Consider the following 13,762-nt stretch of genomic DNA (forward strand, 5'->3'; position numbering starts at 1 on the left):
ATTCCACTTCTGGGTATTGAGCTGAAGAAAAATAAAGGAGTAACTTAAAGAGATCTATAACACCACGTTCACTGCAGCAGTATTCATAATGGCCAAAACATGGACACAACCTGGTGTCCATCCACGGAATGATGGGTACAAAAATTGGGTGTATTTATATGTGTATATATATGTACATATCCATATATGCACATGTATGTGTATATGTGTAACGGAATATTATTCAGCCATAAAAAAGAATGAGATCTTGCCATTTGTTACAACATGAATGGACCCTGAGGGCATTATGCTAAGTAAAACAAGTCAGAAAAGGCAAGCTATAATTTCACTTACATGTGGAATCTTTAAAAAAACAAAACAAAACAAAACAGTTCAGAGAGAACAGACTGGTGGCTTCCAGAGGCAGGGGGCAGATGGATGGGGAAATGGTCGAAAGGGGTCAAAACACGGAAATTTCCAGTTATAAAATAAAGTCACGAGGCTGTAATGCGCAGTGTGGTAGCTGGGGCCAATCCCACTGCATTGCAAATTTGAAGCGTCTAAGAGAACAAAAGTTCTCATCACAAGAAAAAATCTTTTCTAACCGTGTGTGGTGGGGGGTGTTGGCGACCGGCTGTGCTGATCCTCTCGCGATATATGCAAATATTGAGTCATTACATTTTACACCTGAAACTGCACCCCAATTTTTTAAAAAGTGAAAAGACAACCCACCGAATGGGAGACGAATCTTTGCAATCACATATCTGAGAAAGAATATATCTAGAATATAGAAGGAACTCTAACGAAAGAAAAATAAAGACAAATAAGCCAACTAAAAAAAAGGTCAAGGATCTTAATAGACATTTGTCCAAAAACGTATAAACGACCCATAAGCACATGAAAAGATACTCGGTGTCGGCCGTCAGGAAAATTCAAATCGAAACCATCACGCAGTGAGATACCACTTCCCACCCATAAGGATGATTAGAACCAAAAAGGCAGATAACATCTAACGAGTGTCGAGTGTCGGCGGCGGTGTGGAGAAACCGGAATGCCTGCAGGGCTGGGACAGCCACTTATCGGGACACAGTCCGACAAGTCGTCTAAGGGTGAAATCCAGATGTGGGATCAACAAAAGGGGTACTGTGGAGAGTGACCTCACGGGGCGATCCGACTGTAAATTCCTGCCTGGACGGGTCATGGTGAGTCGCCATGCCCCGGGCCTGTGACTTCTTCTTCAGTGAAAGGTTCTAAGCCAGCCCTGTCCTGTTTTCCTTGTGCATCTAAGTTAACACACAGCAGAAGGGGCATCAGCCCTCGAGAGAGCACATGACCTTGGCAACTAGCCTGTTATCCAGTCCCTGCCTGGCTTTCTCCCACCACCGTGTAATTTTACCTTCCCTCCTTAATTTCAAATGCATAAAAGAAACTGTAAAACAGTTGTTCTCAGGAGCATTTGCGATCTTCCTCCCCAGCATATGTCGTCGGTTTGGCTCAAATAAAATCTTACAGAAATTCTCTACAGTTTAAATGTTTCCTACGTCAACACAGAATTACCATACGACCCAGCAATTCCATCCCTGGGTGAGCGGATTTTACTCATCTCTTTCTCACACTAACCAGTTCCCTAACTCTCCAACACCAGCTGGGTGTCCTACAATTCAATGCAGTTTCGACACAGAAGAGCTCAGAGCTGGCGCAGACCCCACGTTGAAGGGCTCAGTCCCATAAAACTGTCCCCACTTTCGACACCCATCACAAGTCCCAGACCACCTGTGCTTCTGATGGACCAGCTAAGTGAGGGGTTCCCACAATCTCCGCCTCAGGTTGGATGATTTACTGGAGCGGCTCACAGGACTCAGGAAAACATTTAATTTTACTGGTTTATTATAAAGAAAGCGTACCACTCAGGAACAGCAAATGCAAGAGATGTCCAGGGCAAGGAAGTCCGGGCTGGGGAGGCCTGAAGCACCTGAAGGGCCTCCAGGCACCCGCCCCCCCCCAGCACCCAGAAGTACTCCCAGGAAGCGCTCTGTTTCATCACAGAGGGAGGCTCAATCAAATTGCAGGTGACACTCAACCGCCAGCCCTTTGTCCCCGACATCTGGGTCAAAGGCGGGGCTGAAAGTTCCCACTTCAATCCTACCCAGGTCTCTCTAGCTACCGGCACCCATCCCAAAGCTATCTTGGGGTCCCCAGGCACCAGCCATCTCATTAGCATACAAAAGACACTACCGCAGGGTTTTAGGAGCTATGTGCAGGGACCCAAGGGCAAAAACCAAATAAATATTTCAACATCTGTCCACACAAAAAATTGTACACGGATGTACATAGCACCATTATGAGTAATAGCCAAAAGGTGGAACATGGACGTGCCCACTAAGCCATCTTCCGTTCACCCACACTGGGACATCACGCCTACCGGCTACCATGAAGACGAATTTGACAACATCAGGCTAAGTGAAAAAAGCCAGTCTCTTGAGTTCATTTATTTGAAATGTCCAGATAGGCAAATCTATAGAGGAAGACTATAGATTACTGGCCCTGGGGGCAGTGGGGTCAATGAGGAGAAAGAGCTAAAGCGGGGGTCCTTAACCCCACCCCAACCCCAGCCATGCGGCCGGAGGTGAGTGGCGAGCGAAGAGTCATCTGTGTCCGCGGCCGCCCCCCAGCGCCGGCATCACCGCCTCAGCTCCGCCTCAGGTCCTCAGGCATTAGATTCTCATAGGAGCACTGGTCCCTGGTGCCACAAAGGTTGGGGACCACTGGGCTAAAGGGTACAGGGGTTTCTTTTCCGGGACGTGAAAATGTTCTAAAATTGATAGCGGTGATGGTTGCTCTCAACAGACTCACGGCCACTGAACTGTACACTTCACTGGAGAAACCATGGGATGTGCATTGTGCCCCAGTAAAGCTGGCACAAACAGGGGTACGCACAGCCACTCGACAGTTTCTGTAAAGCTGTGAAGAAAGAAAACCCATGAACCGATCACTCAAAGAAAGCCTCCTCTGGCCCTAGAACAAGACCACACGAAACCGCAGCGCGCTCCTCCAGGGGAGAGGGGACGCCCGCGTCGCGTGGGAGCGACCGGGCAGCGCAGCTGTTGGCACGCGGGGCGCTTTCGCCTCCACACCTGTCTCAAGCCCCCGAAGGTGCCAGCTTCCCAGAGTCCAGCCTGGAAGCCCACCTCCACCGAGCAGCCCAGAGAGCCTCTCATGGACCAGGAGGCAAGAGGATCAAATTGTTAACGGAGCCACAGTCAGAGGCTGTGAAGTGCTGACTGGGCCTGCGGCCAGGCCAGGGGCACACCTGCAGAGCAAAGGGACTTTTCTGCTGGGATTGCTGACGACTCGTCCCCCACACCACGAAGGGGAAACAGGAACAGAGAGTCATTCCCTGTGACGGAGACCGTGGGGGACTTAGGGACAGATTAAAGGCTGGGGACTGGCTGGGGACAGCCAGCGGGCCTTCAGCACTACACACCCTTCCCTGCCTCATGGTCCGTCTGTGGCAAAGGAACAGGCTAACAAAGTCTTTTAAACTATAACTCCCAGGAACTAAAGAATGAGATCGTGTAACAGTGTAAAAAAAAATGCTTTTCAATAACATCTTCCCTGTTCACATCTCCCCTCTTTACTCAGGCCAGTACCACTTTGGAAAATATGTTGTTATGGTTATTGGGATCAATTCCTCAGTGAGTCAGCCCCAAGGTCAGGGCAGAGAGTGATCTCTCCAGGTGCCAGCTGCCCAGGAGTAAATAGCTCCAAGGCTCCCAAGAAGAACAATAAAACAATATTGCCTCCGGAGTACAGATAACATAGCTGTCCGCCAGAGCCAGAAACCACATTTCTTTGTGCTAGATGCTAACGGCTAACTTTTGCTTTCGTAGTCTGCTTGCTTGCTTGATCGAGGCCAACCAGGACGTAATTCTACAAGCTGCCTCCTCCAGAGGCTCTGACTCTCTAGTGGGGAGGGTCAGTCTCCAGCTGGCTAGTAAAGGCTCGTAATTAATCTCAATTGGCTCTGTGGGTCTTAGATTTGAATGCGCCATAACAATAGTAACTGAATTCCCGAACACTCCGGCTTTTTCTTCTCCTTGTCTTATACTTTTGTCTTTGCTTTCCCCCTTCTTTAATACATTTCCTTCTGACTCTAAGTTTGGCGTGTGTGTTGAATTCTTTCTATACTCTCTGCCAAAGAACCCTTCTCTCCTTCTCTTGGGGTGGGGCTTGGTCCCCCAGCCACTCGGGGCCACCTCGTCCTATACCAGCTGCACTGGTCTCTAAGGGGAAAACGTGCCAGGTCCCCACCGAGGATGAACACGCACGTGGGCACACTCACTCTGACAGAACCCCGAACACCCGGCACCCACTGTCCAAGCCATTTCCAGTACATCTTCAGGCAGCCCAGGTGGCCTCACATGCTAGGTGCCACGGGTGGAGATGGCACTGCCATGGGCGCAGTGCCCCAGGCGTCCCACTGCGGCAGAAAAGTTGCAAAAACTCAGACCAGCGAGAAATCAAGCAGCACCCAGATGTTCGGAGTAACTTCAATTTTATGACGCCAGCGGTCCCAGAGGTGCTACTGCTCTGGAAATCTGGGCCCCAAGCTTAGGGGAAATTTTATTTTTATACTCATGTTGTTACAGTCGGCACGGGCTGATTTACAGACCCCTGAAGTTGCTATGGGCTACCGGCAGTTACAGATCATAGGATTTTCTGTCTAACAAGCACTAAAGCGATACATCTTCAGGGGAGGATGAGTTCTCAGCTGACCCAGAGATCTCTGGCCTTGCAATGAGCAGGTTTACAGAAGCAGAAAGGAACTGATTAGGAATGCCAGCCAAGTAAGTGGGAAATTCCTCTTCACTACCTTCCAGAGACACGGGATCCAGACAGCATTTCAGACTTGGTTGCAACGGCCCAGCCAGAAGCCAGTCATCTCTCAGCTCCCCTGGGGTCGTGGGTCCGAGACACAACCCTTCCCCACCCCCCTACAAAAGCCCTGTGCAGGCAGAGAGTCCGTGCCAGCAGCTTTATCCCGTGGTGACAGGGACAGGCAGTTTGCCCAGTCCCTGCACAAGGCTTAGCAGCCCCACCCTGCAGGAACCCAGCCTGTCTCCTTCCGGAAGCCCTTTCCTGGGGCCACCCTCCCCCAGCCATTCCCACAGACACACGGAAGCCATGACTTATCACGAGTGTCAAAGTTTCCTGAGGGTTGTTGCCGAAGGTCGTCTCGCAAGACTGGTTATTGGGAGACTGAGACACTCACAAAACACCAGGCCCCACTGGGCAGCAGCTCCGCCAGGGCTGGAAGGGCCTCCACACAGCACGGATCAGGGTGGCCGGGGGCTGCCGACTCACACAGGGTCCCGGGACAGCAGGGAGGCGGAGGGAAGACACGCCCCACGGCAGACGGTTCCGTTCCTACTTCAGCCTGGCTCTCGAGTTCCCCTGGGGGCAGAGGAAGGTGCTGGGTGGGAGTTCAAGAGCCTGTTTTTATTTTATTCTTTAATTGTAGAAAACATCAAAGGCTTATAAGAGTGGAGAAAAAAGGAAATGAATCCCTGAGCCCCGTCGAACAGCTCCCAACTATCAACTCTGGCCCCTCTGCCCCCCACCCCACCCCGCTGTCCCCCACGGCACAGGGGCTCGGCAGCCACAATTATCTCAGCGTTCCTTCTAAAAGACAAAGACTCCTTTTAAAAACAGAACCATAAAACACTTATTCACCTAAAATACAACACGAATCCCTTACAATCATTAACTAGCAAGGGACTATTCAAGTTTCCCCAAATATCTCATCAATGCTTTAAAATCTGCATTTTGTTGACTTTCTACCAAAGCATAATTTGGGTGCGGAAAATGTGCATTTATAACAAGCTTCCTCAGTGATTCAGATGTAGGCAGTCCAAGAGTCAAGAGCAGAGTGACCAGGTCGGGTGATCATTTATTCCCCTCCCCAGGGCACCTCTGAGAGTGAAAGGAGAAGCTAAGCGGACAGGAGGCATGTAACAGTGTGGTCACCTTGGCTCGGACCCCACCTGGAGAAGCCCCGTCCCCAGAAGGAAGCAGCCTGTGGCCTGACTGAAACCTGGACGCTGGTCGGTGCCGATGCTAAGCCAAGGGTGACGGCAGGCTGCCCGGCCCACTTACAGGGAGAGACTGGGCAGCGGATGCGCACGGCCTCCCACCCACAGGCTCTCTGAGCTGCAAAGGCTCGGCCTCGCCCAGGGCCCACACATCCCAGCAGGCCCCAGTAGTCTGCATTGTTTTATGGAATGTTCCAGAACACCAGCTCTGAATGTGGTTTCTGTAAATCAGGTTTTATGTTTTCAATAATTCCACTATAAATCCAAAGATAGAGCCCCAATGAGAAAAACTCCAACCCTCTAACACGCTAATATTCAGGTCCCGCCCGCTATGATTAATTAGCCCATGTACTAGATGCCAGGACTTGTCTAGGTGTTCATGGTTCAGCAGAGAACGAAATCCCTGATCTCGAAACATTTCTAAGTAGATCTACATCGAAAGCTCATAGGCCTCACATAGCTACTTGTGAAGCAAGGGTTCCGGGTGACCTGCCCTGGGCCACGCCCATTCCACCTCTGTTAGTTCGGTTGTTTAAAACCTGACTGCGGTCCCCAGAGAGCTCCCAAGCTCCCCCAGGAAATGTCTTCTCCCCAGAAACCTACCAGGAATTCATTTTTAAATCCTTCTACATACTGCACTGTCCCATAAGGCATCCACCAGACCCAGGAGGCTCTCTATATTTACATTTCAATAAACTTAAATAAAAGTAATTAAAAATTCAGTTTTTCCAGGGCTGGCCACATTCTGAGCACTCGGAGGTTTCCTGTGACTAGTGGCTACTCTACTGAGCAGTACAAACGTGAAGCATTTCCATCGCTGCAGAAAGTTCTAGTGGATGTGCTGCTCCACAATGCCCCACTCTCCAACAACCTGTTCCGTGACAACATCCTTCGACTTTATTTCGACAAACGCTCCTACGAGGACCATACAGTGATCCCGCAATTAAGCCACACAACGGAATGCAAACCTAAACCCGGGCGAACAGTGGAATAATCCAACAGCTGCCTTCAGCTCCCTCGAAGGTCAAGGTCACGTTGGCCAAGTCTTTAACCTCTGAGAGCCTCACTTTCCTCATCTGTAAAATAACAGAGCTGGGCTGGAGATCTGTAAGGGTCCTTCTGAGTCTGACATTCTAGAACTCTGAGTCCAACAAGGAAAATGTAATTCACTAACTACACATTTAATTATTAACTCAAAAAGAAAACCAACAGGAAAACGCTCTTCTGAGACTTTAAAACGTTGTCCCAGAACGTCCATCTGTAGGGCTGGATCAAAGGAAGGCGGGAAGAGCACCCCGCAGTGCCCTGGCATCCAAAGTCCAGGCTCTCGAAGGCCGAATGTTCCCTTTGGAGCTCACATTTACAAATGCCCAGCACAGTGCCAAATGTGTTCATCCTCACAGTAACCCTAAAACAGGCGCAATTATCCAATTCACAGATAAGAAGCCCGGGCCCAGTGAGGTTAAGGAGCACACCTAAAGCTACACACCTGCAAGAGAGGGCGCTGCGCTTCAAACCCAGGCTGTCGGCCTCCTGAGCCTGTGTCCCACTTTTCGGACAAAAAAAAAAGTTTCCATTGACTTACAATGAGCCAGTCATTCCACCAGGCGCTAGATGCACTTTCTTTTCTTAAACACTCAGAACGACCCATGAGAGCACGGGGGCACGGAAGGGTCAGGCAGCCAAGTAGCAGAGGCAGAATTCACGGCCAGGCCTAGGACTGCAAAGGTGGCTCTCACCACTGTCCTCCCCAGCCTTTAGAGCCCCTATCCATCTTGGATACCTCCTTCCTGGGCCCAAAGCACTTGACCACTCTTAACTATCCAGGTTGGTGAGGTTTCGGGCATCCCCTCCCTGCCCAACTGTGAAACCCCATTGGGTAGGGACCAAATTTACCAGGTCAGTATCCCTCCCTCAACGAACTCAGCTTCTTGGAAGCATCTGGTGAAACTCATTAAATTCATGGGCTCCGCAGACCTAGGCCAAGAGGCTCCTCTTTCAACACAGGGTGTCAGCTTAGATGTCCTTAAAGGGCTCCCCGCCCTGGAGAGTACATTCTTACATGTCCTGGGGTTTCTCTGAGCCAAGCCCTTGTTATCACGGCCCACATCACAGGCACCCCACCCCCATCCCCTGCCGGCAGTTATGCTGGGCACCCAGTTATGCTGGGCACCGGAGGCTCACCTCAGGCAGGTATCCTGCACAAGTGACCCACAGCCAAGGTGGCCACTCAGGAGACAATATGCAATTGTGAATACGCAAGGGACAGCCCTGAAAGCATGGTGGGTAAGAAAAGCCCATGCACGGAAGCCTCGAAAACTATCCAAAATCAATCGACTATTGCAAACTGTGTTTTTTGATAATTATTTTTCAAATTTAATTTATTGGAGTAGCACTGACTAATAACATTATGTAAATTTCAGATGCTTTTTTCATTTTCTTTTCATAATTATTACTTTTAATTAAATTTACTAAATTAAATGTATTAACATTGGTTAATAACAAATTTCAGGTATTTCTTTATTTTTAATAAGTATTTTTTAATTAAATTTATTGGAGTAACACCAGTTAATAGCATTATGTAAATTTCAGGTGAGAAGCTGCTTTTAAAAGATAATATGTAGTGACTATTCACCATCGCCACGAAGTAAATAAACACCCGGCCTTCCACAGATAGACTTGAAATCGGTATCTCCTTTTTGAGGGGAGCACAGTGGAAAAAACACGGGTCTAGAGACACAGACGTGGTAGGCGCTGCCGCTCAGGCTCTAGTGGCTGAATGAAATTAGAAAGGCTCTGGGTATCCGGAACTCAATTTCCCTCTCCACACACAGGGAGCTGTGGAGATCTCTGCCTCCCATCTGGGAAAGCTGGCCGGAACCAAGTCAAATAAGAGATGTACAAACCCTCTGCAACAGATGAACCCCAAGGTCACCTAGCCAATACAGGCACGGCCTGATGGAAGGACCTGATTGCAGGCTTGTCTGTCTCAAGTATCAGCTATTTCTATCATTGCTGCCCACAAACTGGGAGTGAGTGGGGCCAAGACCACCCCACAGCGGATAATAACAAGGAGAATAAAGCAAGGCTCTCCCAAAGATTTCCTCTCCCTAGAAAAGTCAAAATTGGCCTTAATGTCAGTAAAGGCCCTGGACTAGGCCAGACGCGGGGGTGCAGTCAAGACACCCCACTGATCTAGCACTCTTCCAGAGAGATGTAACCGCCCACAAATGTGTGGCACTTGCTCCCAAACAGGAAGCAGTGTGCATCAAACAGGATGGGCCTGTTGCAGGCCACAGTGCGTGTGTGACCTTCCCATACTTGCCCTTACTTAGCTCACGCACCCTCGAAGATCAGCGTGCCCTGCTTCCAATTCCGCCCAAAGGAATAGAGAGTAACCTTGAAGCTACCCTCCGTCCTCCGGTGGGAAATGGGCCAGCTCCCAATCTGCCGCTTCCATCTAGCCGGCGCCCGCGGAGGAAGGCAGGGGTGGTCCGCTGAGAACCGTTTTCCCCCATTGTGTGAGATGCTTCCACGCTCAACGGACCGTTCCCTCTTCTTAGCAGTAAACTATTAGAGGGGAAGGGTATTTTCTGCTCTTCAGGTGCACAATGACTGCCCCCAAAAACCGAGACGGGGCACTGAAAGGGACTGTACACCTGCAGCCCCCGCCCACCTGGGCAACCGCCGATGGGCTCGCCGGACTCCGGACGCCGACCCGCCAACTGGTTACCTGCGTCCCACATCTCGGGGAGGGGGACACGGTGGAATCTGCACCACCGCCCAGAGGACAACCCCGAGTTAGGGGGCTCAACAGGACCTGGACTGGGGCTCCAGAGTGCTGGGGGACCAGCGGGGCGGGGCTGGGCGGGGCGCCGGGGGCTACACTCCCGACCCCCGCCGGGCAAGAGCGCCGCGCGGGACCGTCGCGCAAACGGCCTGCGTGAGCGCGGCACCGCCCCCGGGATGCGCCAGAGGCCGACCCCGGGGCGCGCGGGGAGGCCGCCGGCTCTGCGGCACCCGAGGCGGGCCCGGCGCGGGGGCCGGGCGGGCTGGGTGCGGGGCAGGGCGCCGGGAGGGCGCTGACGGGCCCGGCCCGAGTCGGGGGCGGGGAGAGCGCGGAGGGACGCAGAGCGGGCCGGGGCGGCGCCTCGGAGTGGCGGCCGCCCCGCGCCGCGCGCCCCTCTTACCGGCAGATCTGGATGGTGGACGGGGTCTCGGCGGTGGGGCCCGACATGCTGGCGGCGGCGGCGGCGGCGGCGGCGGCGGCGGTGGCGGCGGGCGGCTGAAGGAGAGCGCGGGTGTCGGGCGTGAGAGGGTGGAATGAATGAGCTGGGGCGGCACCATGGAGGGGGCGGGGGAGGCGGGGCCGCGGCGCCGGCGGGGCGGGGCCCGCGGGCCGGCGGCGAATCGGAGCGGCGTCCTGCGCAGGCCCCGCCCCGCCCGCGCCGCCTGCGCGAGCGGGCGTTCGGGCGGTGGGGCGCAGCTTCTAGAAGGTTCGGCGGCCGTTGGGCGGTGCCAGCGGGCCAGCCTCTCCTCGCGAGGCACAGCTCATGCGTGGCGTTCCGGCCGCCCGCCCGGCAGCTCGCGGTCTAACGGCGCGGCCAGGGGCGGGCGGGCCGGACGCGGAGGCCTCGCCGCCGTTGCACGGCAGGAAGGCCTGCGGGAGCGAGCGTGGAGGTCTCGCCTTCTAAAATCAGCCCCTAGAGGAAATCAGAGGCGGTTTCCCGTAAACGGGCGATCATGGCCGAGCTGCCGTGGGGCGTTGTGCAGGATGCACGTGGGTGCACAAAACGGGAAGTCAGGAGCCGGCAGCCCCAGCAAGTGCCGGAGCCGCAGCAGCAGCGCAAAGCTGCCCAGTTGGACTGAAGAGAAACAAGGAACGGGGGTCTGTGTATACGGCCCGCTGCAAACACGGCAGAGCTAGCCAGGCACCATGACAGCCCGGGCCGGATGTTGTTGTGTCCTGGGTTCTGTAAAGAGAAAATGATGCTCCGGGGTTAATCACTTGTGTATGACTGCCATCCGTTTATGAGGCTGCCCTGTTTTCAAGGAGGCTGGTAGTGGGGGTGGGGAACACCAATCCCTTAGCAAAAACACCATGAGTTATTTTTGCTATAGTGCTAATGGATTTACACGGTCTCCTTACACAGCCTGACTTTAGTTTTTTTCGACTTTCTCCTCAAACTACTAAGCCATTTCTACCCTTCTCTTTTGGCCAAACCCAGAGCTGTTTATCCTCTTCTCTTTCTTATTCATTCCCTTCTGTTTTTTTTTTTTTTCTACTGGTCAATTATTAAGGTCACTAATTCCTTCCAAGTTGCTAAATCCAGTAATCTGTCAGAAGTCATTTTACCTGACTTCTCAACAGCACTGAACAGACACATAACCCCTCCTCGAAACCATTACTCCAGGCCTTGGGAGCCACCGCATGTTCCTGTTTTTCTGACCACCTACTCAGCCTTCTCTGCTGGTTCTGCCTCACCTCCTTCCTCTTAGGACTTTGGAGAAGACCTGAGCAGTGCTTGGACTCTTGAGGTCTCACCTTGTCTCATAACTTTTAAGTCCCATCGATTCAGTAACTGCCACACATCTGTGGCTCGGACTGCATCCCTGAATTCCAGATTCATATCTGCTCTTGGCACAGCTTGCTTGGGTTATATAATAGGCATCGGGCATCCACCAAGCCTTCCCATCTGAGGACATTTCCATCCCTTCCTGCCAGTGCTCAAGCTAACCCAGGAGTCATCTTTGACCCCAGTCTCTCTCAAACCCATCAGCACATTCTGTGGCCTTTACATTCAAAATCAGTGTAGAATGTGGTTACTTCCCATGATATTCAAGAATCTGCCTACACCTACCTCCCAAAGTCTGGCCTCAACTACCTCAGCCTCCACCTCCCCACTGAGCTCCAGCCTCTCTGCCCTCCCTGATAATCCTTGAATATGCTGGGATCACTCTACCCTGGGGACCCATGTGGCCCGTCCATTCACATCTTTAGTGCATTACCCTAAAATTACAGTTCCCCAAAACCCCCTGACCTCCTCCTTGGGTTTTTCCCTTAGTACTTACTACCATTAAACATATCTTTTGCTCATCTGTTCGTTGAGTCTCCCTCGACTAGGATATATGTACCCCGCGGGCGTGAATATTTGACTGTTTTGTTCATTGCCGTATCCCAAGCTCCTAGAAGAGTCCTTAAAACGTAATAGGTGCTCACTAAATATTTTATGGACGATTGAATAAGTAAGGGTTTACAACAGCAATATATTTAACAACAGATATTATATCTCATTTGCACACTCTCTTTGGACTAGAAGTATTATCCAAAAATAGTCATTTTAAAAAATTAAATGTATTTAAATAATTTCATCTAATATTTATGGAAAGGTACTGAAGAAACTTGATACTGATAACCTTTTGGAAGGAGGACTAGGGGTAAGGCCTTTACTTTTCACTCCTATGTTTTTGTACTATTATCTAACCTCTCATATATTTTATTATCTTTTTATGTCAATATGGAATATCTGATGTGAAGCAGTAGGAACTCTTCTACACTGATGTTGGGAGTATAAATTGGTATAATCTCTGGAAAATAGATTTTAAAAGTTTAGACTGAAGTTAAAAATAGCCATACCCTCTACCCAGCAATTCCACTCCTAGGTGTACATCCTATATATTGAGTCTGAGCGCCCCCATATATACTTCAAAGAAGGTTCATAGCAACACTGTAATAACCTCAACTAGAAATAACTCAAATGCCCATCAACAGTAGACTGCATCGGTAGAACCTAGTATGCTCATCAATGGAGGACCATGAAATAGCCATGAAAAACAATGAAATTCATTTACACACATCAAGGGAGAATTGCAACGTAGAGGAAAAGAGATCCAGAAGGATGTAATAGTATCAAGCCGTGAACAGAAAGATCTACCCTGCATTTGTGCCGTTATCAAAAAGACACCAGATAACGAATGTGGGCGAGGATGTGGAGAGAAGGGGACTCTGGTGCATTGTTGGTAGGAATATAAGTGGGTCCAGCCCCTGTGAAAAATAGTATGGAGGCTCCTTAAGAAATCACAAATGGAATTACTATATGACTCAGCAATCCCACTTCTGGGTGTCTATCTGAAGGAAACAAAACCATTATCTCAAAGAGCTATCTACACTCCTGTGTTCATCGAAGCATTATTCACAATAGCCAATATATGGAAACAACCCGTGTCCAATGGTGGATGAATATTTGAGATATGCAGTCGGCCCTCTGTATCCATGGGTTCCTCATCCGTGGATATGGAAGGCTAAGGGACTTGAGCATCTTCAGATTCTGATATCCTTAGGGGTTCCTGTAACCACTCCTGTGCGGATACAGAGGGATGACTGTATATGTACATACCTGTGATGGAATATTATTCAGCTTTAAAAGGAAGGAAATCCTGTCATTTGAGGCAACATGAATGAACCCAGAAGGCATCACACCAAGTGAAATTAAGCCAGACAGAGAAGAACAAATAATGCATGGTATTGCTTATACAGTATGTGGAATCTAAAAAAAAAAAAAAAAAAAAATCGAACTCATAGAAACAGTTAGAACGTGGTTGCCGGGACTAGGGGGTGGGGAGAATAGGGGGAGGTTGATGAAAGAGTATGTACTTTCAGCTCTAAGGTGAGTAAGGTCTGAGGATCCGAT

General features: G+C 50.7%; 1 protein-coding gene across 1 annotated transcript in view; it reads right to left on the reverse strand.

The window, feature by feature from the left end:
• Nucleotides 1–10,424, reverse strand: part of ACOT7 (acyl-CoA thioesterase 7) — a 77,193-nt gene extending 66,769 nt beyond the window's left edge. Inside the window, 2 exon segments of the mRNA XM_016165338.2 lie at nt 10,262–10,391; nt 10,394–10,424. Coding sequence (XP_016020824.2) covers nt 10,262–10,391; nt 10,394–10,418 — 155 coding nt within the window. The 5' untranslated portion in view covers nt 10,419–10,424.
• Nucleotides 10,425–13,762: the final 3,338 nt, after the last annotated feature.

Source organism: Rousettus aegyptiacus, unplaced genomic scaffold, assembly GCF_014176215.1.
Source record: "Rousettus aegyptiacus isolate mRouAeg1 unplaced genomic scaffold, mRouAeg1.p scaffold_m13_p_1, whole genome shotgun sequence".
Taxonomy (NCBI): domain Eukaryota; kingdom Metazoa; phylum Chordata; class Mammalia; order Chiroptera; family Pteropodidae; genus Rousettus; species Rousettus aegyptiacus.